The sequence below is a fragment of the Brachyistius frenatus genome, unplaced genomic scaffold (genome assembly GCF_029030835.1).
Source record: "Brachyistius frenatus isolate BFR_SWC_R1_liver_20210118 unplaced genomic scaffold, ASM2903083v1 Contig_3, whole genome shotgun sequence".
In the NCBI taxonomy this organism is placed as follows: domain Eukaryota; kingdom Metazoa; phylum Chordata; class Actinopteri; family Embiotocidae; genus Brachyistius; species Brachyistius frenatus.
Window position 1 is genome coordinate 798,907 of NW_027210602.1, and position 27,112 is coordinate 826,018.

At 40.7% G+C, this 27,112-nt stretch overlaps 2 protein-coding genes and 1 long non-coding RNA gene across 5 annotated transcripts; 2 read left to right on the forward strand and 1 right to left on the reverse strand.

Moving 5' to 3' along the window:
- Positions 1 to 596: 596 nt before the first annotated feature.
- LOC138622263 (uncharacterized) lies at positions 597 to 2,586 on the reverse strand. Its single transcript, XR_011310997.1, has 2 exons — positions 2,431 to 2,586; positions 597 to 822 (listed from the first exon to the last, which is right to left on the reverse strand). It is a non-coding gene; the product is annotated as an uncharacterized lncRNA (long non-coding RNA).
- Positions 745 to 9,569, forward strand: ccdc62 (coiled-coil domain containing 62). Of its 3 annotated transcripts, none has more exons than XM_069700887.1 (13): positions 745 to 825; positions 928 to 974; positions 1,489 to 1,635; positions 2,083 to 2,275; positions 2,472 to 2,638; positions 3,385 to 3,486; positions 3,569 to 3,740; positions 4,296 to 4,397; positions 5,103 to 5,191; positions 6,664 to 6,764; positions 7,040 to 7,196; positions 8,643 to 8,846; positions 8,971 to 9,569. In XM_069700887.1, exons 1-13 carry the CDS (start codon positions 759 to 761, stop codon positions 9,049 to 9,051), a joined length of 1,629 nt encoding a protein of 542 aa, XP_069556988.1. In that variant the 5' UTR covers positions 745 to 758; the 3' UTR covers positions 9,052 to 9,569. The 3 variants fall into 3 exon arrangements, with proteins under 3 accessions (XP_069556988.1, XP_069556997.1, XP_069557007.1); XM_069700896.1 differs by having other exon boundaries at positions 5,106 to 5,191; XM_069700906.1 differs by lacking the exons at positions 8,643 to 8,846; positions 8,971 to 9,569 and adding an exon at positions 8,403 to 8,479.
- A 313-nt stretch (positions 9,570 to 9,882) lies between these two features.
- LOC138622257 (huntingtin-interacting protein 1-related protein-like) lies at positions 9,883 to 26,624 on the forward strand. Its single transcript, XM_069700918.1, has 33 exons — positions 9,883 to 9,996; positions 10,373 to 10,436; positions 11,609 to 11,751; positions 11,858 to 11,914; positions 12,442 to 12,522; positions 13,413 to 13,489; positions 13,585 to 13,646; positions 13,809 to 13,949; positions 14,034 to 14,091; positions 14,967 to 15,042; positions 15,134 to 15,271; positions 15,351 to 15,473; positions 16,466 to 16,649; positions 16,749 to 16,837; positions 17,611 to 17,727; positions 17,819 to 17,917; positions 18,006 to 18,200; positions 18,396 to 18,506; positions 18,586 to 18,780; positions 18,866 to 19,013; positions 19,947 to 20,033; positions 20,278 to 20,385; positions 20,527 to 20,663; positions 20,897 to 21,007; positions 21,917 to 21,975; positions 22,050 to 22,080; positions 22,166 to 22,228; positions 22,882 to 22,982; positions 23,079 to 23,184; positions 23,647 to 23,770; positions 24,178 to 24,239; positions 25,241 to 26,005; positions 26,109 to 26,624. Exons 1-33 carry the CDS (start codon positions 9,916 to 9,918, stop codon positions 26,142 to 26,144), a joined length of 4,029 nt encoding a protein of 1,342 aa, XP_069557019.1. The 5' UTR covers positions 9,883 to 9,915; the 3' UTR covers positions 26,145 to 26,624.
- Positions 26,625 to 27,112: the final 488 nt, after the last annotated feature.

Here is a 27,112-nt window from a genome sequence, read left to right on the forward strand (position 1 = left end):
GTGCACATAATTCGATTTTTTTTTTAAAATTACAAATACGTGTACATAAAATTAGATAGATCAAAATATTTTTTTATAAAAAAAATAAGAGCAATGAATAAATAAATACAGACACACACACAAAACTATATACACATAAATAAATAAATAAATACAATTTGGGAGGAAAATGAAAATTTGCATCTGTATACAAATAAAATAGATTTTCCAGTCAGCAAAAATAGCATAAAATAAAATATTTTATAAGCACAAATAGTTACAAAAACAAAAAAAGGGACATTTTTCAGTCAAATTAACAATACATATTATACATATACAATTATTTTGACTCGAGAACGAATGAGCACTGTTCACCGTGATGTTATTTCATTTTCGGGAATTTGATCAAACAATTTTGAAAAGTACATGCAGGATATCCGTCAATGACGTCATCCTCTCCCTACGTCACCGCGTTCAAAAGTTGGTTTAAAACTCCCCGAGGAGCTAAGACAGGCTTTAAAGTTAAAACATTTGATATGCGGTTTCTAACATTTAAAATGACATTTGGAGCACATGACTGAAATACACGTATGTAGAAGGTTTTAAAAAAAAAAAAATTCTGCCGTGCGGTTAGTTAACTTTACAGCCACTTGTTGATATGGAAAGCTAACGTTAGCCAGCTTTCTGAGGGGAGAGGAGAAGCTAAAAACAACAACAATGAAGGAGGCTGCTGGAGAATAAACAGGACTCGGAGCTGAGTGGGAGACTGCGACGATGCGATGGAGGAAGGGGGACGACTGTCCGCCTCTGCCGGGAAGGCTTCAGGCTGCTCCCGCTGGTCTTCTGGTAAAAAAACAACAACAACAAAAACAGCTGATGATCGTCACGTGTGAACAAATCTGCTGTATATAATGTGGAGTTTAAACACATCCACCGTCTCTGTTTCAGTTTCAGAGGCCTCAGCTGAGCCCTGGCACAGCACTCCAGTTAAAAAGGTAAGAGACTCTATCATGTCTTCTGTGGGATTGTCAAATCAGAGTTTATTACAGCCAGGTATCACTAAACTACATAAAATAAAACCAGCAATGAGCAAAACACACAACAACGTATAGGAGTGAGTTAAACTACATACAAAGATAATGTTCTGCGCGTACAAAACATGCAACAAATAAATACAAGTTTTTAATTAAAATACATGACTTAACAGATAGAGCTGCCATGTTATGTATTTGCTTATAAGGGCTGTCACCATTGAGTATAAAACCTCATATTTAACTAACTTAACCAACTTAAAATCAAAATGGGTGTAAAGTTTGTGTGTTGAAGAGGTCTCATGAGTCAAATGCACGCAAAAAATGACACTGAATAATGAGGGATTAAATGGGTTAAGGAGGGTTATTGTATAAAGCAACAGCAGCGTGAAGTAGATCCTCCGAACTGTCAATCAACTTCTATCAACACCTCTCCGGACAGCTCCAACCGCAAACAAACATTATGAGCTCTTTTCAGAGACATGACGGCGCTCCACTCAATGTGAGACGGACATCTGGTCTGAGCAGCTTCATGATGGACAGCACGGACAAACAGTGGAGCGGAGGGACGCCTCCTGTCCCTGCAGGGGACACCCGCGGCCCTCCCAGCTTGCAGGAAACTGAGGTGAGATTTAAAAGTTTAAATACGAACTGTACTGGTCTTTGTGTGTATTTTTGTGTGTGTATTGTTTCACACACATTAAGGTTTGTGGTGGTTTTAGGACGTTTTAGTTCTGCTGATTTTGAATCCCAAATAGGCAAATTGAGATTTCTTGTCCCCGTGACCCTGTTCAGGATAAAGCGGGTGTAGATAATGGATGGATGGAGATTTCTTGTTTTGTTTACCAACATCCGAAACCCCAAAATGATTTAGTCAATATCAAAGAAAATTCAGAAAACCTGCAAATATTCACACTTAAGATTCACAAACTAGTAAACATTTGTCGTTTTACTTTAAAATACTACTTAAAAACTCATAACATTTGATACGTTTTCTGTTGAAAAAAAAATCACGTAAGTGAACTTCATACTATAAACTGATTTTCGCGTCCGTCTCTGTGCTCTGCTGAAGTTTCCTGCGAGTGACCTGAGCGGCTCCACCATCCAGAGGCAGAGGAGGGAGCTCCAGCTGCTGGTGGCCGAGCTGAGGGACCGGGAGGAGGAGCTGAACGCCATGGCCGCCTCCCATCACAAGCAGCATCACGCCCGGGAGCAGGACCGCCACAGGGCGATGACGCTGGAGCAGAGGTGTTCCCGGCTGGACGGTGAGGAGACTCGCTCGGTTCGGAGGATTTAGGACGATCAGAAAATGGAATATAATCCACCGTGTTTCTACCGTAGCCCAGAAGGGACAAAACCAAACAACGGCTCTAAAAAAAAAAAAAAAGGGGGGGGGGGCGTTTTCATGTTTTGTCGTTACCTGAATCTCATCATCACACGGCCATGTGTGTGTGTTTTCAGAGGAGTTACAGAAGCGTAAGGAGGTGATCCGCGTGCTGACTAAACGGGCGTGCGAGGTCGAAACCGGGGAGAAGGAGGTCCAGAAGGAGCTCGGCGTCGCCGTGCAGCAGCTCTGTGAGCTGCGGGAGACGCAGCGGCACGTCAGCGAAAGATGTCAAGACTTGGAGGTTCCATTGATAATATTAAAACACACATTTATGTTCTTTTATGAAAAACAATCAATGTTTTTTTTTACTGTGACAAACAATGAAAAATGAACAATGTGTCCTGAATAACAAACACAAAAACAGTTTATAAACACACACTCTGCCACTGTTTATGTCCTTAGTCTATCTAATTTTAGATATGAAATTACATTTTTTAAATATATATAACATACAAATTAACATATTACTTTCTTCATCACTGTTAATTACTATTATCAGTATTATTTTCCCTAGTCTCTGTACTTTCCTGTGTTTTCTCTGTTATTATCAATTATATTTATCCACCCATTTTTCACTATGATGTAGTTGGTCATGTAATTAGTTTTTTGTCTTTTGTTTTGTTTTTGTATTTCTCCCCTTTTTTCTTTAGGTATTACTGCTCGGTCTTGTTTTTCTTTTTACTTATTTGTATGTCTGGTTGCATTAACCGCTTTAATATCTAATTTATAGTCTCGTGTCATTTCTTGCTTCACTAAATTGTAAACAACAATGTGTTCGGTCCTTCAGCTCTTTCATTTTCACACTTCCTGTTTCCAGCTCTGAGCTCATTTGTTCTTTACTGATGATTAAAAAAAAAATATATATATATATATATATATATATATATATATATATATATATATATATATATATATATATATATATATATAATATGTAATAAATATATATTTGAATGTATTATTTTCCGTGTCATTGTTCACTTCCAGGAGAAGAACCAGAGTCTGAGCTCCACCGTCGTGTCTCTGTCCACTCAGCTCGGCTCTCTGCAGGTCAGAGAGGAAGAGCTGAGCTCGATGCTCAAACTGAAGGTGCGCCAGTCAATCAATGAGCATTCATCTTCGTCTGTGTACGATCTCCCCTAATTTACATTTGAATTTGCGTCCCGGTCAGGACAAAGACGTGACGGAGGCCTCCGGTCACATCCTCGACCTCTCGGGGCGCCTCAGAGACCTGGAGACGACGCTGACGGAGAGTCGGTCGCGGGAGAACAAACTGCAGAGAGACTCGGAGGAGAATAGACGCAGCTACAGAGAAGCCCGACAGGAAGTCGCACAGCTGAGAGGTGATTAAAACTTAGAGAATGGGACACGGTGGCTTCTGCTCCGAACACTATGACTCAATCAGACTACAGGAGGAAGTTTTATTCTTATTATCAACACATACAAAGTGACGGTCTGTCAGATATACGGTTCTGAAGAGGTGCAGTCAGACCACACCTGAAAGGCTGGTGGTCAGATGGATGATAAAAATGTTCGTGGCTTCCGGGTCTGAAAAATGAGGCCGATGCAAGTGTCTTAAGCTGCAATACCACCGAGTGCCACTAGAGGTCGGCTCCAAAAAGCCTCCGGCTCCATCGACTCCCATTCAACTTCCCTCATCAAATACAAAGTCAATCAATGTTAAAAGAAACAGAGTAGTTTCCTGTTTCTTTCCTTTTGATAAATTGTCCAATCATCTCTCCCGTTTTCTATAGTATTTGTAAATTTGTTCCTATTGTGTGCACTTTTTTTGTCGTCTTCTATGCTGCTGTGACGAGTAAATTTCCCCACTGTGGGATTAATAAAGTCACATCTAATCTAATCTAATCTTCTCCTGCTGTGTGTCTCACTGTTTCCAGAGGAGCTGCAGCAGCAGGTAACACAGAGCAGCACTCAGAGGGAGGAGATCATCCGTCTGAAACAGGAGCTGCAGCTGCTGAGAAGAGATCTGGCCCTGACAGGTACACGCACGCACGCACGCACGCACGCACGCACGCACGCACGCACGCACACACACACACACACACACACACACACGGACACAGACCTGCACACACACACACACACACTCTCTCTCTATGTAGTTAATCTGTTTTAAGATTTTATTCATCCATTTCATATTTTATTCTACTGTGTATTTGTTCTTATATTACTGACGGTATATTCAACACTGTTTTTTTTGTTTGATAGAGTTTTATTCATTAAAAAGTTGTTTTTTTTTTGCAGTTGGCATGTTTGAAGTTGTGCTTCCATCGTGAGCCGGACATTTCTGTGAAAGACATTTTTTATTCTCAGCTGCAATTATTTGACCTGACTGCAATGATTTTCCCTCATCAAGGTTTTTTTTCATTATCATTTAATTTTATTTATTTTTTTAATAAACAAGTCATTAGTTTGTTTATGAAATGTGAGAAATCCCTACCTTTGAAAACTCAAACGTATCCAGCCGTCGGTGGTGTGAAACGGAGAAAAGAATGAAGTCTTCACATTGAGATGCTAAAAAAGTGAACATTTTTTGTTTCGTTTTGATAATGTCCGTGTTTGTCTTGAGAATTTGGACCTTTTAAAAATCCCCTTTTGGATTTGAACGTGTGAAGCAGCAGGTTGTCAGCCTGAAGAAAGACTCTCCGTCTGTCAATCACAGCGTCTGATCTCTTTCCCTCCAGAAGAGGGCGACAGCTGGAAAGACGAGCTGCTGGAGCTGTCTCGCTCCAAACAGGAGCGCCTGGTGTCCGAGCTCCGCTGCCTGCGACAGGTACGAGGTGAACTCTGAGAACGTCCAACAGAGAATGAAGGGAGATTAAAAAGGCAGCTGAGGAGCGTCTGTTCCTCGTTCTTGCTGCCGACGTCAGACGGGACTTTCTGGTTCTGCGGCATACCTCGGAGAGTTCCTGCAACCTCCTCACCGAGGCTGTGAGGTTCTGGGCACTACCTGTCAAACACAACAGGGACAAGAAGTAGGGACAGTGGACGCCAGATTAAAGGATGCCCACGCACGCACACACACACACACACACACACACACACACACACACACACACACACACACACACACACACACACACACACAAACTTTAAAGCTGCTGTTTTGTGGCTCTTTGTGGTCGTTTTTAGAATTTTTTTTTAACTATTATTTATTGTCTTTTTGTAGTTCCTATGTTTAATTATAGTTTGGCACCTTTTTTCAGTTGTTTTGCACGTCTTAATGTTTCCTATGTCTCAGTTACATCTATTTGTTTTTCTTTTTTTACGTCTCTGCAGTTGTTTTTTTCTCCTCCTTGTGGTCATTATATGTCTCTTTATGGTTTCTGATGTGTCTGTGGTCTTTATGGTAATTTTTTGTTTTGTTTGTGATTGTTTACTGTCTCTTTCCATTTCCTTGTGGTCATGTTACATCTCTTTTTGGTGGTTCGGCATCTTTTTTTCAGTTGTTTTCCATCTCCTTGTGGTCATCTCTTTGAAAGTGTCTTCTGTCTGTGGTCATAATGCGTCTCTTTGGGGTCTTGTTGTTTTTGTACGTCTCTCTCTGCAGTTGCTTTACTTCTAGTGGTTAATTATATGTCTCATTATAGTGTCTTATGTCTCTGTGATCATTATATGTCTCATTATAGTGTCTTATGTCTCTGTTATCTATCTCTGCGGTCGACGTGTCTTTATCGTGTCCTGTGTCTCTGTTACATGTCTTTGGTGTCATTATCTGTCTTTTTAATAGTGTCTTATGTCTCTGTGGTCATTATACGTCTCATTATAGTGTCTTGTGTTTCTGTTACATCTCCTGGTTGTCGCTTCACGACTCATGAAATCAGTTTCCATAAATCTTTGTGCGATCTTTTTTTTTTTAACTTAAAAAAAAAAAAAAAAGCGTTTCTGGCTTTTCTTTGATTTCCTTGTTTCTCCACTTCACAGATGGATTAAAATAATGATGTCAGGTTCACCTGACGCTAATATCAGCAGGGTGTCTTCTGAAATATCAGTCTTGTCAGTGCAGAAGATCCTTTTTTCTGCTGCTGTGATTCAGCAGAGGAACGTCACTGCTTTCAAATCGGGTTCATTTCGGCCGGTGTGAACAGGAGAACCGGTTCTATCAACCAGGAACACTTTCAGTGTGCAAATATGTGTCTTTATAACATAAAAAATGTGAACCCATCCATTAAGTGTTGGATATTTTGTGTCTGAAGTTCTGACGTGTAAATATCAATGTGTGTGCGTGTGTGCGTGTGTGTTCAGGTGTGCGAGAACCAGGAGAACGACCTGCAGCTGCTGCGGACGAACCAGGAAAACTCCCGTGAATCCCTGAAGGAGAGGAGCAGTCAGGGGTTACCTGGCAGGTGAATACTGCATTTTATTCCCTTCTGACACTTCCTGTTTGCCTGCTCCGCCTCCGTGTGATAAAGACTAAAGAAAAACGTTGACTCTTTGATGAAAATGCTCTCATTAAAGAGGTTCGACCCAGCATCCAGTCCAGTCCGGGGATGCATCTTGTGTTGTTGTGCTCGGATGAATGCATCCTTCCTGAATGTACGATGGAGTGTTTGTAAGTTTTATATTTCAAGTTGCACGTGTTGGAGTTGTATTTGGAATGTTGCGTGTCTCTGCGCTGCAGCCACTTTGAGGTATCGTGCACCTGTCTGGACCGTCAGTCGTCGTCGGTCAGGGGGAAGAACCTCAGACCCGCTCGAGATCCGTCCGCTCTGCCGGCAGCAGACCTGCGGGCTTCGTCCAACGGAGACCTGGGAGGTGTATCGGCACACCTGATGGATGTAAGACGTTAAAAAAAAAAATACACACACACACAGGTGCTTATTTTACATACGAGATGAAGAAGCTTTAATCACAATTTAAAGCACTAGTTTGGTGTTTTGGGGAAGCAGTTTGCAGAGTTTGATGAGAATATTGATGACAAGTAGAGATAAATTTCAGGCAGATAAATGGTTCCAAACCATAAACTGTCAGTAAAGATGGACAGGTTATCATAAAGGGCGGCACGGTGGTGCAGTGGTTAGCACTGTCACCTCACAGCAAAAAAAAGGTTCCAGGTTCGAATCCGGTCCTGGGCCTTTCTGTGCGGAGTTTGCATGTTCTCCCTGTGCTTGCGTGGGTTCTCTCCGGGTTCTCCGGCTTCCTCCCATCATCCAAAAACATGCACCTCAGGTCAGGTTACCTGGCGCCGCGCTAGTGGCAGCCTGCTGCAGCATCTCCCCCCTGCTGTAGTGAAGAAATTTCCCCTCGGGGATTAATAAAGTGTATACATTTTTTTTTTTTTTTTTAAATCATCCCGTGCTTCTGATGTGATTTTCCGACCAGAGTCTGTTGAGTTGTGACCTGAGCGTTTTAAGATAATATAAAACTTTATTAATCCCGCAGTGGGGAAATGTATTTCTCACAACAGTTTAAGAATACAGTCAGGAAAGATAAATAATAGAAATAATTACAAATACACATGCTATAAAACAGAATATAATTATTTTTTTAAACTGTAAAAAACAAAACGATGTTTAAATACTCACACACACAAGCTATAAACACAAAATATATAAATACACCTTGATATGTAGTGAAATGTAGAGAAAAACATAATTATTGCACGTAGGAGATAAAAGAATATTGTTAATTGTAAATTCACAGGATATTTTGTATATTGTACAGAAATTGCACATCAGTGATATAGATTACTTTATGAGTGATGTGCATAGGGCATATATATTATTATAGTATAAGTAGTATCAGTAGTCTATTTAATATGATATAACATATAATATATATACAAAAACCAGACATCCAACTCCAACAGATGAAGGGTTTTCTTTCTTAAAATCCTTTTGAAGTACATTTTAAAAAGTGCTTTACTTTTATTTTTATACGTTTTCACAGTGGAACTTTTTTTCGCTTGTATTTTTACATCGGCATATTTAGGAAGTTTCTCTCTCACATCAAACTGGTATAGCGTAATACCCATCTTATTTAAGGTATAACGAAGACGAGATGTCCATGCAGTAAAAATTGCATCAATCCAACTCGGAAACGGAGAAAGGGCAAAACCAGAACTACACGTGACGTAAACAAAGATAAATGCAACACAATTAAACCAAATTAACCACGTTAGGTGCCTTAAAACTGCATTTTTATAGTACAGACACATCAGTTAAATATCAGCCCTTTAATGGAACTCATATTTATGTTGAGCTGTTCCTTCCGCCTCTCCTCAGACGGAGCGTCGTCTGTCCAGCTGTTCTCTGCGGGAGCTGCCGGATGAGTCCAAGCTGCTCGTGGTCGGTTCAGACAACAGCAGCCGGAGACGCCACGGCTCTTTGCAGACCGGCAACCTTGCTGGGAGCCGCGGGACCGCTGAGCACCGTTACCGCCACGAGCCCCTGACACCCCAACACCACCCGAGTACCTCAACATTAAAGGTTTAAAGGAGATTCATGGTGTCTGTTTCCATCTCAGTCACGGGGTGTGGCGGGTTCAGTTCCTCCTTTTAGTTTGGGTGTGTTAAGATGTAACAGCTTCATGTTTTTTTTTTTTGTCCAACAGGCCGGTGAAACTCCACCCGAAGCCTGCCCTCGACACGGTGCCAGCCAGCCAGCCAGCCGTGCGGACGACTTGACTTTTTAATGAGGAAATGGACTTTTATTTTCAGTATTTATCAAAGTGACACGATGTGTTGAACTATTTATCTCTAAAATCAGAATGAGAAATCAGTGTTACCGCATTAAAAAGCTGCACGTGCCAAAAGTTGAACTCCACTATCTCTCAGGAAAAAGATGAAGTGATAAGAAATACAGACCTTCAAGTGTTTGTATACCTTTAAATATTTTCTACTTGTGGATATTTTCCTACATATTAATGGTTTCCTTTAAATTTTCCACATGTTAACATAATCTGAAAGTGTTTTTTTTAAATTTTTTGTAATCTGGATGAAGATGTTTAAAGGCTGTACTGTGTGGAGAGGGTGAGATGTGAAACCAGTCCTACAGGGCTGTTGAGTGGTGTGGCCTTGTATTGTCTTTCCAGTTTCACCGCCTCCAGATGGTGACTCAAAGGAAATGTCTGGAGCTGTTTATAGTTTTTACAACGTGTAACTCCCATATCGTGTCACTGCTTTTTGATAAAATATTTATATACAAACTTAATGTCAGTGCTATTTTGTTGTCTAACTTTTTACATTATGCGTCATTGATTTGTGGCTGGGTTTTTTCAGCGTGTGTTTTTAAGCATCTGGTGAGTTTTTACGCACAGAGGAAACTTTGCTTCCCTTTTTTGGACTGCAGTGTTTTTTTTATTTAAAGGATGCTATGTTAATTTGAAGGAGAGAAAAAAGCGAGTTAAAAAAAAGAAAGAAAAAAGGAGTACCTTTTGGGGACGTGCGCCCGACACACCTGACTTCTTGTTCTTTAGAGGCACGAGATCACAGGTGAGGAGCTGGATCCCGGAGCGGGACCTCTTTGGATTTATACATCTGACTTTTAAGTCAACAACATGAGCAAAACGAAGAATAAAAGTGACAATAAGACGGAAAAAGCTTTGGCTGCTGAGAAGGAACAGTTTGGAAAACAACAGGTGAGTCATTTCATTTTAAATGAAGGCTTAACGCGTCACTTCTTGTGCCCAGGTGAATTAGTTTATCTTAAGGCACGGTTTTCTAGTTTGTTCTTTATAAGGAACATTTGATCATTATTATTTTAGATGTGGGCGTTGCCTTGCCAAATTAAAACCAATACAAAATAAAGTTGTTTTTTTTTAAACACTTAAGTGAAAATACTGTTAATTTCTGTAACTGGTGGGATTTAAAGGAAGTTTTGTTCGTCACAGACGTAAATCCATTTTTTTATTATTTTTATTTGAGTATATAAATTTAATCTGGTGTTGACTTTTAAGAAAGATGAGATGTTTTAACAGATTATTTGTGTCCTGACTGGTGTTTTTTTTTGTTTAGCTTCATAGCATCAGCAAAATAGTCTCTATACCCGAAGTGCCGCCCAAAGAGAAATATGTGCGCAGTATCCTTTTTATCATTTAACAGCAGGTTTCCTGATTCACGGATTTCATGGAAATATAAAACAAACTGGACTTGCTAACGATAACATAATTACCTTGTAACGAGATGAAAACAAAAGTGCAGCTGAGGTTTATGGAGAGATTGAACTGAAGTATTGGATAAAATTTAGAACTTTAAAGGTGTCATTAATGTTTTTATGGTGAAAAAGTTCATCCCGAGGAGAACATGAATGTGTGAATCTAATTTAAATCTATCCATTATTTGCTAAAGACCTTGTTTACATATGGTGGCAACAGAAAAATATATAAAGATTTACCCTGTGGGGATCAAGACCTTATCACTAAACCCTAAACTATAAACATCCTTGTGGGGCTACAGAAAACCCATGAGGATTTATCCTCTCGGGATTAAGACCATATAAACCCTAAACCGATAACATCATTGTTACGCCACTGAAAAGCCACAAAGTTTGCATTCACTAAACTAACCATTAATATCATTGTAGAGCTACTGAAAAACCATGAAAATATACCTTCTGGGGATCAAGACATTTTCTCTAAACCCTAAACCATAATCATTAGTTAGACGCGACAGAAAAACCACAAGGATTTATCTTATGGGGATCAAGACATTATTACTAAACCTCAGACTTCAAACATCACTATGGCACTACAGAAAGGTCATGAGGGTTTAACCTGTGAGGACCATGGATGTCTGTGCAAATTTTCATGACAGGCCATCCGGTAATAGTTGCGAAAGTTTACCAGATGAGTGAAAACTTTGACTAGTTGGTGGCGCCAGAGGAAAAGTTAGGGAGTCCCTGAGAGTCAGTCAGATTCATCATCTGGGGAACGTGAATGTCTGTACAAAATTTGGTGCCAATACATAAAATAGGTGGTGAGATGTTTTTTCAAAACAAGTAAAAGTTGGAAAAAGTCAGAATCACCCAAGTCAGGAGGTTTCATCCTCTGACGACCATGAATGTTTGTATAAAAAAAAAAAAAGAGAAAAGATAACAATAATTCCGGTAGTCGCAAGCATGGCTAAAAATCAGAAATGCTCCTTTATGAGTCGACACAAGTTTGACAATCCAATGAGATCATGACTCACCGTTAAAGAAAGTATTACAGACTATAGTTAGTATTTCTGGGAGTCTCCTTGACAGCTGTGCTGATATCATCATGGGAACTTATAAAGAGGGCGGAGCCACCACCTTCTGGTCCTACGCCCTCAACCTGCCCCTCTCCAGCCACTCCATGGTCAGCTGGAAGTTCTGCTACCTGCTGCACAAAGTGCTCAGGGACGGACACAGAAACGTAAGTTCAGCTCCTACATGTCGTCCACCTTCTTCTTTCCCTCTTTACCTCCTCCACCACTCCTCCCTGTCACGTTCATCTCCCCTCTTCTCTGTCTGGTCTGCAGGCTGTCGCAGATTCTCACAGATACTGCCGCAACGTGAAAGATATGGGCGTCCTGTGGGTGAGTAGCTGCCCTCGTTTTTGTGCCTTTATTATGCAAGCAAAATAATAATAAAAAAAAAAAAACAGTTCTGCAATCATCAAATTAAGTTTGCAAGTAAAAATATATAAACTGAGAATGAAACTATTTGCATTGCAAACAAATTTGCTCTTACAGTTTTGTTAGTTTTGGTCACAGGTTTCCTGGGTTTAAAATCCATTAGGGAGTCACTCTTTCTTATTACTTCTCTAGTGTTTTGTCTAATCATTGATTAGATATTAGGCCACCAGGCAGGTTTCTGCTGTTGTTCACATTTATGAAATTATGAAATTCTTTCACAAATCTGTTGTAAGGTTTGTTTTCTGACAAAACGGGTTTCGCTTCATATCATCTTCATATTAAATGCCTGTTTATGTGTCCATTTTAAGATGCATCATTTTTATTAACTAATTAATTGAGTCTATTGTTTTTAAATTTAGTGGTTAGGCTGGTGTATTAATACAGTTATCTTATCTATTGTAATGAAATCATGTTGTATATGTCTCCAGGGAAACCTGCATGATCGATACGGTCACATCGTTGCCTTGTTTGCCAAATTCCTCTACCTCAAAATGGAATTTCATTCAAAGGTAATGCACTTCTTTTTGTTGTATGGGTTATACAGTATATGTCTATGTATATGTATATATAAGTCTAATTTGTATTTTATTTTTCAGCTGGAACATGTTATACAGCCCAAACCGTTTGTTTTTAATTCCTTTCCTGTTTTTAGCTTTTAGAAGCGGAAGAATAATGAAAAAAAACATGAAAGAAAACCATTAACAATAAAAATCACTGTATTCCCCCTTATTGTACTTTTACACTGATTACACTCATCTGCACGTGTGCCCGAAGGTTAAGCACAATTCAGAAAAATAAAATGCAATTGATGACAAAGAGACTGAGAGTAGGAAGAGTGTGAAAATGCCTCTGATGTTTTCTTTTACCTGAAATATTACAGAAGAAAAAGAACATAAAAAGATATTAACACCATAATATCTTAACTGTCCTCTGTTGCATGCTGCTTTGGGCTTATTTCTTTTATTTAATTCTGAATAACGTCTCATGAAACATTACAGAATCCCGGTTAATGGCTAAAGTCACATTTTCGGGGAGAAGCATTAACTTTTTTTTTTACATGGATTTAAACATGTTATTTTTATATCTTCAGGGTGAAGGTAATTATGAAAGAAGTGTGTTTTTGGTGGTTAAAAAAATGGTCAAAGAATTTTTAAATGGCACTCAGCTGTAATGAAAATAGAGAGGAGGAGCATGGAGGATATTATTTTAGTCACATATTTGTAGCTTATAAGATGTTCATAACCTTGAGGCGAGTATTCATATGATACAAACCTTCCTTTTAGTCAACGAGCAACTTGTTTCTCATGTAAACAAACTGCAGAAAGGAGTTTAGTAATTAATGTGATTGTTTTGGTTACCGAAATATACAATTTAATGACAACAGCGCCCTCCTCTGCAGCACAAGGTGATTCCAGGTAACCTGGAGGCCAGTGATGAGACTGTGGAGAGGGAGGCAGGAAGTGACACAACCAAAGTGTAAGTTTTCTTTATCCACAGTTATTTATTGTTGTTGTTTATCAGCGTGAATGCAGTGATTCTCATCAAATATGTGCCTCATAATTGTATTGTAGTTTAGACATGACACAGGAGCTGCTGGATTACCTGGACGCCGGACTGAAGATGTCCGAGACAGGTGAGTCCATCAGAAAGTTTATTATTAACTAAAACATCTGTAATTAGTTTCAAAGTTCAAGGATATTTTTCTTCATCCTTTAGGTTGTTATTTATTTTACAGTCAGCAGGAACGAAAGAAATATTCTTCACTTTAAGTTTGATGTTTTTCTTGTGTCTGAAGTTTTCCGTCAGCTCGACGCCAACGGGGCCAAATCTACGACTCCGGCCGGACAGTGCAGACTGACTCCTCTCATCCCGCTCATCCTGGACTGCAGCTTCCTCTACCACTTCTCCGTCATACTGTTGTTCAAACTTCACAGCCGTGAGTCACAAACACGTGTTTTTATGTTCGATCAAACTCTTCTGATGGAGCTTCAGATCTGTCATCTCGTCCTCTGCTTCACAGGCATCGCTCCAGATGTTCTTCTTGGACATCGGGAGCGTTTCCGAGATCTCTTCACCGGGTAGGTCATCAGTTTTATCAGGAAAACACTGATTTATTTATTGTTTATTTAACAGTGAAAATCCATAATAGATTTATTGCGAGAGATGTCGGTAAAAGCTCATTTCCAGTAAATGGTAAAACGCAAATATGAAAATGTGAAGGAAAAAGAAAATGTATTTTGTATGTTTCTTTGCTGTAGCTAAACAATGTGCTTATTGGCCTCCTCCACTAATGACTCTAAATCAATGGGATCAAATTTCCTTTTCCTTTTGCGGTCATTCTTTTTTCCCTCCAAACTGTCGATGACTGGAATCACTTCAAAACACGCAAACACCTCATTTAAATAGAGCTGTTTGCACCTGATATCAATTATATTATATCATATTATTATATGATATAAATATAATATGATATATATAAATATAAATTTGCAAACTTTTGGAAAACAACAAGAAATTTAGTATCTTTTATTTGAGATGTTATGAGATCAGGCCCTAGGTTTTACCTTTTTTTTTTTTAATGCCAGTTTCTGTGAAAGGGGAGGAGTCACCAATAAATATAGCCCCGCCCCCAAACAAATTGTGACCGCAAAAATGACCAGAAACAGTTCAACAGTCTAACTCAACAGTTCAGTACAACATGGGATTCAGTCTTTTCACGTGTTTTCAGCAACTCATTTCTAACATTTAGAATGTTTTTAGAAGCAAATCTCTGAATTGACTTTTTAACATGTTACTTAAATTAACTAAAGTAACGCTACTAAAGTCAAACAATCCAGGCAGATTCTTCAAACACAAACAGCAGCAAAATAAATAAATAAAGATTTTAATAATTAAATAATGCAAAAATGGTTTTGAAGTCAGTGGAAAAACAAACCCGTGTTTTGTCGTGCAGCCTCACGCAGTTCTTCGACAGAGCCAGAGAACTGGAGTTCTTTAAAAGTATCATCCTGATCCCAAATCTCCCCGACGTAAGTGACGGGATAAGAGTTTACATACCTTTTTTTTTTTTTTTAAATGATGCGCACATGTATTAATATGTATTTTATAACGCCTCCACAGGCGCCTCCAAACTTCCTCCGAGCTGGTGCCTGGGCCGAGTACAAGAAGCTGGTGGTGATGATGCCCAACGCGGAGCGTCACGAGGAGGAGGAAGTGGAGCCGCAACCGGAGTTCAGAGAAGCGCCTCAGAATCCGCAAGTATGCTGACGTGCATTTTAAAAGTTTCCCACTTCTTTTCTTTTCTTTTCCTACGTTTATCTTGTTTTCCTCCTGGCAGTACTATCTGCTCAGCCAAATGGGAGCGCCTGACGCTTCTCTGCAGCGGAGGGATACCGAGAACGAGAGCCTGAAGAGGGAGCTGGAGGTGCTTAAACCGGAGCTGCAGCTCATCAAGACCGAGGTAAGGGGGTGGAAAGGCAGTTTAGCACCAATTTAAGCCAAACGTACGCAGACAGAGAGACACGGAGTACCACGATGATGTCCAACAAATAAAACAAGAGGTTAACAACAATACAAAACTAAAATAAAAATCCCCTAAAAGAGACTATTTTTTTTTTTCATATTTGGGACAACATGCAGTATGACACAGCGGTGTTAGAGCAGTTGCCTCACAGTGGGAAGTAACTTGAGGCATGCATGTCAGTTCAGAAAAAGGTAATCAAAGAAAAGTCATAGTATAGCATGTCGTCCAAAAAGTGAGCCAAAATTCATCTTTGTATAAAGTATATATATATATAGTATAGCCAGGGCGATGCGGCTAAGTTTAATGTTTCACTGTGACACAGGAAGTTGATGTTTAAGGTCAAACGATGCTCCAAACTTCACTAAACTTTCCACATGCGTCAGGCACCAACTTTCATGAGTTTTTGAAGATGTTAAAGCCGCCAAAAAAAGCAATTTTTTTTTAAAAGAAGAATAAGGAATGAGATCGAGAAAAAAATTCAAACTGCAAGTGGCAATATGCAGACCCAAGTCCGTGGATATCTTTTTTCATCAGATATCTCGGTTACAATCAGACTGAGCTAGCTTAGCAGTTTAGTGTTTCTATGTGCTGTGTTTATTCAGTTTAAGAAACCATCTCTAGAAAGCAATAAAACTGACTAGAAATCCTCTCCGTTGCTAGGGTTCGTTGCAAAGGGGTCGCCTACTTCCTGGAGTAGTAACCATTGCATAAGAGTCTACTGACGCGACTGATTGTTTTCCAGTTCTTAGTAAAAAACCCATATGTTGCCATGTAAACGGTAATCGAGCGAATTGCCCCACAACATGAATACATTTTCATTACATGTTTTATTTAGTTGGTAACTTGTTGTATAATCGCAATATCACCCTCTGGCGTAATATTGCTTAAATAAAGGTGACACATGCCTCCCTGTCCCTCCTCGTCCTCAGGCTCAGAGGTGTTTGACCGAGCTAAAGGCTCAGGTGAACCGTCTGGAGGCCGAGGTGGAGGAGCAGCGAACCCACAAACAGATGGCGATGTTGGAGAACGAACACCTGCGGATGGAAGTGGGCAGTTTACGAAACACCAACGTGGCCAACGTCGGGGCTCAGATCGGATTCAAGGAGGCAGACAGTGAGTGCGCTGACGTGTTTTCGTATGAGCTGTTCCGAATGTGGACAAACTTCGCTGAAAGTGTGTTTGTGTCCTCTTCATCCCGTCGTCCTCACGTAGCCAGAGCTCAGGCAGCAGAGGTTCGCTTTTCTCATCTCAAAGATAGACACGCAGAGCTGGTGACCAGCCACGCTGAACTGATGAAGAAGGTAAACTATCCAGCTTCTCTGTTGCTTATTGATCATCTTTAAAGGTCCCATGTTTTACACCTTTACTGTTTTTTTTATTTGCAGTCTTTAGAAAATATTTGCGTGTTGTTGTTTTTTTAGCAACAAAAATCGTCTCTGTGTTGTTTTTACATCTAGGCAAAAGGCTGTTTTGTGTCTGTGTCTTTAAGGTGCATTCATATCCGTGACCCTCTCTTCTAATTGGCCGTCTCTTTTCTGATTGACACACCCACAGACCAATCACGGGTTCTGTTCTGTCTTATAGCTCGCTAGCTTCGCGACAGAACGACCGGTTCGTGTTTTTGTTTTTTTGGACAGAGGGTTGTGTTGACGGTGGAAGTTTGACATGAGTGTGAGTTTGTGACATCACAAACTAACAGGAAGTCCATGGACTGAGCATATTCACACTTTCACAGTATTTATCGACCTGTTTTATAACCAATAAAGAAATGAAAATCTGAATGTAGAAAATATGGTACCTTTAAGTACATAACTTTCTTTGACATCACTGTCATGTCTGTATAATAAATATGATGCTGCAGCTGGTTAGCTTAGCTTAGCACAAAGACTGCAAACAATGGGAAACAACTAGCTCTGTTCAGTGCAGCTTTTTTTTTCTTCTAAAACATCTCAATCAGTGATCATTAGAGAAGCCAATAGCTGGATCTTTTGACCTTCTGTCAGAGCCAAGCTAGCTGTTTCCCTCCGTTACTTTTGAGACGTAATTATCTGTTGTTGTTTGTGTTTACGTGCAGAACGCAGACACGGTGAAGATGCTGTCGAGTACAAAACAGGAGCAGGATGACCTGCTGAGAGCCAGAAGGCTGCTGGAGAACGAGCTGGAAAGTCTGCGACAGGAGAGAAGAAATACGGTGACACCTTCCTCATATTATCAAAATAATGTTGTGTTGATATAAAAAAGACGGTTGCGGTTACTGACGAGGCGTCTCCTCTCCTGGTCAGATGAACCAGCAGCAGGAGGTCGACCGGCTGAATAAAGAGCTGCAGGACCAGAGAGCGGAGCTGGCCCTCCTCCGCAGCGCTCTGGAGAATAAAGCGATGGTAAAAACAGGATGTAAAAATGACTTTCATCAAACTGTCCAACACCAGCGTAACCGCTTAAATATTCGGCCTTTTCGTGTACCTGTAGGAGGGATCTCAGGTGAGCAGCAGCCTGGCGGCTCTGCAGGCGGAGCGGGACGTCCTGCTGCGCTCTGCAAGAGAGAAGGACGCCGAGCTTTTCTCTCTGAGACATCAAACCCAGCAGCAGCAGACCTCCGTGGAGCTGGAGAGAGACCGGACACACCGGGAGCTGGAGGCTCTGAGAGCTCAGCTGCAGCAGCAGGTAAGAAAAAAAAAACAAAGACAAAAAACGATGACAGCAACTTTTTAGAAACATGTGTACGAGGTGCGATCTAAAAATTCAGAAAGCGTTCTAATTGAATCAGCAACAGGAGCAGTCTCGGAGACTGAACGTTCTGATCGACCCTCGTGTTGTAACTGCGTCTGCCCTCCACGGTGTTTTTCATGTTTCCTTCAGCTTGCTATAAACGCAGAGCAGAAGCTGGAGATCGACAGGTTGAGACGAGAGCTGGACTCGACCCGCGCTGAGCTGGCACGAGCAAACGCCGCGCTGCAGAGCAAAGAGATGGTGAGAAGACATTCTGGAAACTTTAGTCGCAGAGATGAAGCACCGGTTGTGACACACTCATGCACGCGTCGCTCCTCAGAGCGGCACCCAGCTGAGCAGCAACCTGGCCGGGCTGCAAGCGGAGCGGGAGATGTTGCTGCGGTCGGCGAGGGAGCAGGAGGCGGAGCTGAACTCCCTCCGACATCAAGCTCAGCTGCAGCAGAGCTCCCTGGAGCAGGAGAGACAGCGCAGCAGCGTGGAGCTGGGGAGCCTCCACGCCCAGCTGCAGCAGCAGGTGAAGCGTCCTACCGCGTGACAGCGTCGAGCGTCTCCGCGCAGGTCGGTCTTGACGAGTTTGTGTGCATGTGTCTGTGGATCAGGCCTGCCGGGAAGGCGAGCTGACCCAGAAGCTGCAGGACGAGCAGTTCTGTCTGCTGCAGTGCGCCGTGGTGGAGGCCGAGGGCATCGTCCTGGACGCTGTGGCCAAACTGGACGACCCCATCCACGTCCGCTGCATCAGCTCGCCTGGTACATTGCCGTCTGCGCCCTCCCCAAAGAAAAGCACACTCAGCATATTATCGTTACTCAACACAAGGCAGCTTTATTTACACTGAATCAGGATAAAATCACAGTATGAATAAAACACGATTGATATTTGGGCTTTAACTTTTCACTCATCACTTTTTTCTGCAATTATTTAGTCTTTAAACTTTTAACTAACAGTCAAATCTGCTCATCAGAAGTTCATCAACGTCTTTAAATTGGTTATTATTAGTGTTAGTGTTGACAAAACCAAAATGAACTCCTGTACACAAAAACCTAAATATATTGAATATCTACAATTATTCAGTCTCCATCAGCTTTTTAACAAATTTCAAACTGACACTGTGCTGTTGCTTTATTACTTCTTTTATTATTTAAAATTCTTATTACTGTTATAGAATTTATGAGGATTTTTTAAAATGCATAACGACAACGCCGAACAGCATCAACGAATGGAAGCACTTTAGTTGTACCTTGACTCGCTACACCCAAAATACAATAAAATTGAATGGGAATTGAAACCAGACTAAATATTGGGCACTTTTGAAGCACCTCAGCGGTCTCAAAGCACTTCACAGTTTGCAGTACAACCTTTTAATTTAACCGGTGGCAGTGAACTAATCGAATGGCTGTGTGGTCGAAAACAGCGTCCTCTGGCAACAGCAGTATTAAACACTGATTCTATTGGAAGCATAAAAAGATCAATAATCCAGTGAACATCCACAATGTAGGAAAAACTAGCGACAATTAAAACAACACTTCAAAAACAAAGATATTCTGGATCCAGTCATATAAAAAACTGTTATGAAAATTGATACGGTACTTAATACAGTAAAATAACTTGATAATCTTCATCCTGAATCTTTCTCAGACATGAATTTGTGATTTTATTTCTCCACACCTCCGTCTGTATTTCAGATTATTTGGTGAATCGAGCTGAAATCACTCTGAGATCTATCGACAAAATGCAGCAGAGCCACGTGGTGTACCTGGGGAACAGGAACGGTATGGTGTGTGTGTGTGTGTGTGTGTGTGTGTGTGTGTGTGTGTGTGTGTGTGTGTGTGTGTGTGTGTGTGTGTGTGTGTGTGTGTGTGTGTGTGTGTGTGTGTGTGTGTGTGTGTGTGTGTGTGTGTGTGTGTGTGTGTGTGTGTGTGTGTGTGTGTGTGTGTGTGTGTGTGTGTGTGTGTGTGTGTTTGATCTCTCCAGAGTGTGTGTGTGGTGTATCTGAATCTCCTCCGTCCTCTACAGACGCCAGCGGCCTGCTGAGAGCCGTCACACAGTTCTCCCACCTCGCTGCCGACACCATCGTCAACGGAGCGGCGACGTCGCACGCGGCTCCCACTGACCAGGCCGACCGTAAGACACACACACACACACACACACACACACACACACACACACACACACACACACACACACACACACACACACACACACACACACACACACACACACACACACACAGTTCAAGAGTTCAGCAACACGGTTTGTTTGCAGGTTTAACCGACAGCTGCCGCGACTGTGCGAATCACTGCCTGCAGTACCTGAAGGATCTGAAGCTTCAGGCCACTTTACAGAGAGCCGACCCGTCGGCGATACGCTACACGGTTCAGCACATCCTCAGTCTGGGACAGGTGGGACGGAAACACAGATTAATCACAGTCATGAGACGAAACACGAGCTGACACACAAGCTAGCAGATCTGTGAGGAGTTTTTTTTCCACATACATTTGCTTATTAATGTGTCCTCCAGAATTAATTTAGCTCTGTACATATGTACTGTGAGCATACATGTCCTGTTGTCTTGGAGATCGTGACTCCGCCCCCAGGGTTCAGCTGCCACTTTAACTGCATGATTCTTGTTCAGGGTTTGCAACCGAAAGGTCAGGACGTGCTGAAAGAAGAGCTGGGAAACATGGTGGACAAAGAGATGATCGCCACGTCCACCGCCATCGAAGAGGCCGTGCTGCGAATGGATGTGAGGACACACACATCAGGCGCGCGCGCACACACACACACACACACACACACACACACACACACACACACACACACACACACACACACACACACACACACACACACACACACACACACACACACTTGTTTCACTTCAAGCAAGACAATCGTCATTAAAACTGGTTGCCAAGTTACAGCGAATCTCCCCTTACAGAAAAAAAAACACATGAATTTCACGTGCAAAAACTCGTGATCACATGTGGTTGTGGAACATTTTCATAGTGTAATGAGTGAAAACCTTTCCACATATTTTCCCCACGTTATCATATGTTGCAACATGAAGTAAACATGTGTCATACATGTGGAAAACATTAGAAACTCGTGTTTTTCTGTAAGGATGTTCTTCCTCTGCCCTCGTATCTGGTGGAGCACCACAAGGCTCTATTTTAGGTCCTTTTTTATTCTCTGTCTGTTTCATGTAGGGTTTTTTCTGTCAGGATTTTTTTTAGATGCCTTCATTGAATTACAGCTTTTCACATTTAATGTTTCTGATCCAGTGTCCACATGTTGGAGGTGAGGAGTCTTTCCGTGTGGATAAAATAAGCCAAAAACTTCCCGATCAGCTTCTACAATGACGGGCCCCCCTTATAAAGAAAGGTTTCGAAGACCAAGACATGTTTTGGGGGTTGTTTAAATAGATCCTCTTCAGGACTTAGATCTCTGCTAAATAAACAAACTTTAAACTAAACAACAATGTGTTCAAAACAGATTATTCTCTAAGTTACTTTCATTCATTTATTCATAAATCTGAGTCCTTGAGTCCTCATGGTTGCCTGATTAGGACCAACACATCTTCACAGATAAACCTGACACAAAGTATACACACCTGGCGTGATGTGTAACATCTGTTTCCACTGTTGTCTCTCAGGAGATCCTGAATCAGGCGAAGAGGGACACGACTGGTGTGAAGATGGAGGTCAACCAGAGGTAAGACGAACACTGCGTATAACATCGGGCTTCTCTTTATCGCTTACATACAATTTATGTCCGTTTCATCACAGCATCCTGGGATCCTGTTCGGACCTGATGAGGGTAAGAAGCCTGTAAAGTCTGTCTTTAAATCCAGTTGACATTTTGTTCGCTGTGACTTCATGCTGCTCTGCTCTCTCCTCCGCAGGCCGTTCACATGCTGGTGACCTCCGCGACCGACTTGCAGAAGGACATCGCAGAAGGAGGCAGGGTGAGTTTAAAGTCTGAATTATTGGATGAATTCAGATCTCCTCTCAGGTCTGGATTTATTGAGATTATATGAGGTAGAATCAGAAAGTCCTGAGAGTGTTTCTGCACAAATAACTTCAGTAGGTATACCAAGTTGCATCTGGATGTAACCTGGAGTCAGATGCTGATATTGATCAAGCAACATAACTTCCACGTGAAAAGACCTTTTTGGTCGCATGTCACAGGAATTACACTTCATAGTGGTGAAAATACTCTTTTCTGGGTGTAATAATATGTCACAATCATCAAAAAAACACCTTTTTATATCAAAGTATCGGAGTCATCTTTAATACCTTTTTTTTTAGAATTATGTGCAATTTTATAATGTTACTTTTATTTAAGTAAAATCCTTATTGTTTCCAGTAGCAATTAACAATCTAATGTATAGGTGTTTATTTATATTAGAGGTGTTTGAAAGTTTGTAAAAGCCTAAAGATTTGTATGTATTCCTGCATAAATATGACCTAAAACATCATCAGATTTTAACCTAAAAGTCGATAAAGAGAACACAGTGAAATATATGAGACAAAAATATTATACATATAATTTATTTACAGAGGAAACTGATCTAATAGTTTGCGTGCAGTGATGTTTCTGTGTTTGTTCTTCCCGCAGGGTGCCGCGTCAGTTACAGAGTTTTATGCCAAAAACTCTCGCTGGACCGAGGGACTCATCTCTGCCTCCAAAGCTGTGGGCTGGGGGGCCACGCAGCTGCTGTAAGACACAAACACGTATATATCATCAGTCACGTGACACCTGTCCAGAAGAGCAGACTGTATAACGTATGTACATGTTCACGTTTTCGCTGTCAGGGACTCAGCTGACCGCGTCGTGGGCGAGAAAGGAACATACGAGGAGCTCATCGCCTGCTCACACGAGATCGCTGCCAGCACTGCACAGCTCGTCGCCGCCTCCAAGGTACAAACTCGAGGCAAAACTTTCCCCTGGTACCCAATGAAGCATTGTTTGTGGTTTTGTACGTGCAGCCTGCACAGAAGAACATATGTCTATATTTAAACGAATGACCATCCATCCAGTATTGTCCAATTTATGATTTAAAAAAAAATAGGAAAGATTAGAGAAAATACAAAACATAAATAAAGATTTGCATAACCGATTTTATTATTTCACAAGGAACCACTGGTTTTAAATGTCTATCCGCATGTTAAGTACTAAAAAACAAGCCTGGTTTACCCAAATTAAAACAATACATGCTTGAAAACTTAAAGTTCTATTTCATTCAAAATGTTATAATTTTTAAGATTTTTTTAAATATACAGTGTGTTTTGGTAAGAAATTTGACGTGGAATCTTTTATTATGGTTTAATCTGACCACCACACCTCGTTAAATATTTTTAAATATCTGCTGTATTTCTGCAGGTGAAGGCTGACCGCGGCAACAAGAAGCTGTCCACGCTGCAGCAGGCCTCGCGGCACGTAAACGACATGGCGGCCGTGGTCGTCACCTCCAGCAAACACGGGCAGCAGCAGATTTCTGACCACGGTGAGACAAAGAACCAAAGGAGTCCCTGCTTCACAGTTCTATCACAGACTAAATTTCCATTTATTTAGAGTTGGGTTTCTGTTCAGTTCATAAATTAAGTCCAACTTTTACTCTTTTTTTTTTTTCGCTCTGTTTTTGGTCTCCACCAGCTTCAGCTGCTAATTACTCAACTTTGTTCACCAGCTAAACAATAACTGTCTGTGTACAGTTTAAAAGACATAATTTGAACTGATCGAGAATTTCAAAATCTCTGTAGAGATGAAAGTAACCACGGAGACGGGTGATAATTCTCTGTGGGCTCACTGTGACTAACATTTTACATATTTATTACACATAGTCATTTCTGTTTAGATAAAAATGTTGATTAGAGCAGCTTTGACTCTGATTCGATGTTTTTCTCTGTACAGGTGTGATGGACTTCTCTGGCATGTCTCTGATCAAGCTGAAAAAAGAGGAAATGGAGGCTCAGGTAAGAATTAAATGTCTAGAAATCTATCATCTTTTGTTTATTATCTGTTCATTGAAAGTTGGAGTTAGCTGTAATACTTGAAAGCTATTTGTTGTGGTTGGGAGTGTGTATAAAAATTTAAAAAAAAATAGCTCGTGAGTGAGCAGGGATGTCCAAACGGCCTGCTGGCTAAAAGTAGTGGATAAAAGGTTGAAATAGTTAACTTGTTAAGTAGTTGACTAACGAGTTGTAATAAACCCTTATATGCAATTAATGGGTTAAGTTGATATCTAAAAGTAAACAAAATAAATAAATTACTAATGAATTTATCTAAAATGTAGCTTAAAAGTAATAGAATAAAGAGTTGAAATAGTTAGCATAAAGCCAATGGATAAATGGTTGAACTAGTTAGCTTACAGATAATAGATAAATGTTTGTACTAAGTAGTTAGTTAATGTATAAAAGTTGAAGTAAATGGCTAACAGTAATGAATAATTGTCAAAAAAGCTTTAAAGCAAGTAGTTGAAAATAAATGTTGTTAGCACAAAGCTAATGGACAAATACCTAAAGATAGCTGAAATAATGGATAAATTATTGAAAAGCGAGCTTAAAGCTAACAAGTTAACAAACTAATGGTTAAAACTGATAACTGTAGCTCATAAATAAAGGATTTAAAATAGGTACTTAACCGAAAATGTTAAAGTAGTTTGCTAAAAAGTTTTGGACAAATGATTGAAAGAGGTTGTTAAAAGTAAACAGACTAAATTACTTAAAGTGAATAGATGGTTGAAGTAGTAGGCTAAAAGTAGCCAAAATGTAGAAATTGTTGTATTAAATAGCTGAGAGTAATGCAAAAATGATAATAAATGTCATCAACATCAAACTTCAAAAGACAATTCAGTGGAATATCTGCTGTTATATCGATAATAGTGTAAAATGGCATCCAGTTTAACATCAGTATAGTATTTGAGTTAATGTGGCTGCGATGAAATCACAGATCTTCTACCGTCTGAATCTCTCAGGTGAAGGTGCTGCAGCTGGAGAGCCAGCTGGAGCAGGAGCGGGTCCGTCTGGGCGAGCTGAGGAAGAGGCACTACGAGTTCGGAGACTCCGGGACCGGCGAGGGCCAAGAGGACGGAGCCGACAGCTTCCCTCCGCCGCCGCCGCCGACTCTGCTCGACTCCGCCGCAGCGCCTCCGTCCTTCTCACAGACGCAGCCGCACTTAAACACTCAGAGCTTCCCGCACACCAACCCGTTCTTACCGGCTCCGACGGAGTCCTTCTCGCTGCCTCAGTCCTACACACCCACACAGACGTACTCACAGGGCCAAAACTACACACCTCCTCAAACCTCCACACCTCCTCAAACCTCCACACCTCCTCAAAACTACACGCTTCCTCAAACCTCCACCCTTCCTCAAAACTACACGCTTCCTCAAACCTCCACACCTCCTCAAAACTACACACCTCCTCAAACGTACACACCTCCTCAAACGTACACACCTCCTCAAACGTACACACCTCCTCAAACGTACACACCTCCTCAAACGTACACACCCTCCCAGACCTACAACCCGCCTCAGCCTTACATCCCGAACCCAACTCAAAGTTACGTAAAACCTCAGTCTTACTCACCGTCACAGCCCTCGTCGCTCACGTCCAGCCTCGCTCAGCCCAAACCTCCCTCCCAACCTCAGGTAGCCAATCAGAACAGCACCGAGTCCACCACACCGGCCTCCAGGAGAGCAAATATATTTGTCAAATCTGGAAACCTGCTGAAAAACGTGGTGAGTGCCCTCCTGTTAGAGTTTGGTCTTCATCCCGTCTGCTTTATAAGAGGACAACCTTGAGTACTCAACTCAACCTTTGAGTTTTTTCTTTTAATTTCAGTTCAAACGAGGTGAAACCGGAACAGGGGAGTCCTGAAGCCGACTGAAGAAGAGGAATCGGAGGAATAAATGTCCTTCAGGATGCTGATTTTTAACCTAAATTCATCTCTGACTCTGAAACTTTGCAGGAATTTAACAGCAGCATTTTATTTTTGCTTCATACGAGATAAATGTACAAAATAAAATGACGATAAAATGTATTTGTAATCACACTGATGCCTGTATTATGATTTTAATTAAAAATTATATATAATTTAGCAGTATTTTTCTGCCTTTACACCGTTTCTTTTTTCAAATATCCATCTCACTATCAGATGAAGTCACAGTGCGTTAATATTTGTGGCCTAACGAAGGAGAAGAAAAGTCCTGGCACCTAAAAAAAAAGTGTTAAGTATCATTTTATTATGAATTTTCAACCTTTAGTACATCAGAAGGTAACTGGAACAATGAATGACTATTGTTTGGCCTTTAACTTCCTCTTATATGTAAAAATAAAGTTGTTTATGCTAACTTTTAATTTTTTTCCAACTTCCTCTCTCCTTTATTGTTGTTAGCATAAATAAATATTGATCAACCCCACAGTAATCAACTGTACCTGTGTATTCTGGATTATGTTCTTCTGTTTGTTAAATTTAAAATGATATAAAGGAATACCTGAACCACCCAGAAAGTTCATGTAATCTGTCTCAGGACAGTAAACATGAATTCAGATGCGTTAGTTGACAAGACGTTGACAGATGTGTTAGTTGACAAGTAATATGAATGAAGAAATTTCCCCTTGGGGATTAATAAAGTGAATAAAATTTAAAATTAAAATTAAAAAATAAACACTTAAAGTTTCTTATATTTACTTGTAACTGCATTATAATATGAAAACATACATATTATTTGGTTACACTAAATGCATATGAGTATTATAAATATGTCAAAACAAGTTAAAGTCCCTTGTTGCTCTAATGTGTTCTAACAGCGACCTCATCCGTCTCTTGTTTCAGTCATGCGCAC

Coding starts and splice junctions, on each gene's coding strand:
- ccdc62 (XM_069700887.1), top strand. CDS start 759: ATGGAGGAAGGGGGACGACTGTCCGCCTCTGCCGGGAAGGCTTCAGGC. Junction 826..927: donor CTGCTCCCGCTGGTCTTCTG/GTAAAAAAACAA, acceptor TCTCTGTTTCAG/TTTCAGAGGCCTCAGCTGAG. Junction 8,847..8,970: donor CGAGTACCTCAACATTAAAG/GTTTAAAGGAGA, acceptor TTTGTCCAACAG/GCCGGTGAAACTCCACCCGA.
- LOC138622257 (XM_069700918.1), top strand. CDS start 9,916: ATGAGCAAAACGAAGAATAAAAGTGACAATAAGACGGAAAAAGCTTTG. Junction 15,272..15,350: donor AAGCGCCTCAGAATCCGCAA/GTATGCTGACGT, acceptor TCCTCCTGGCAG/TACTATCTGCTCAGCCAAAT. Junction 16,650..16,748: donor CGGATTCAAGGAGGCAGACA/GTGAGTGCGCTG, acceptor GTCCTCACGTAG/CCAGAGCTCAGGCAGCAGAG.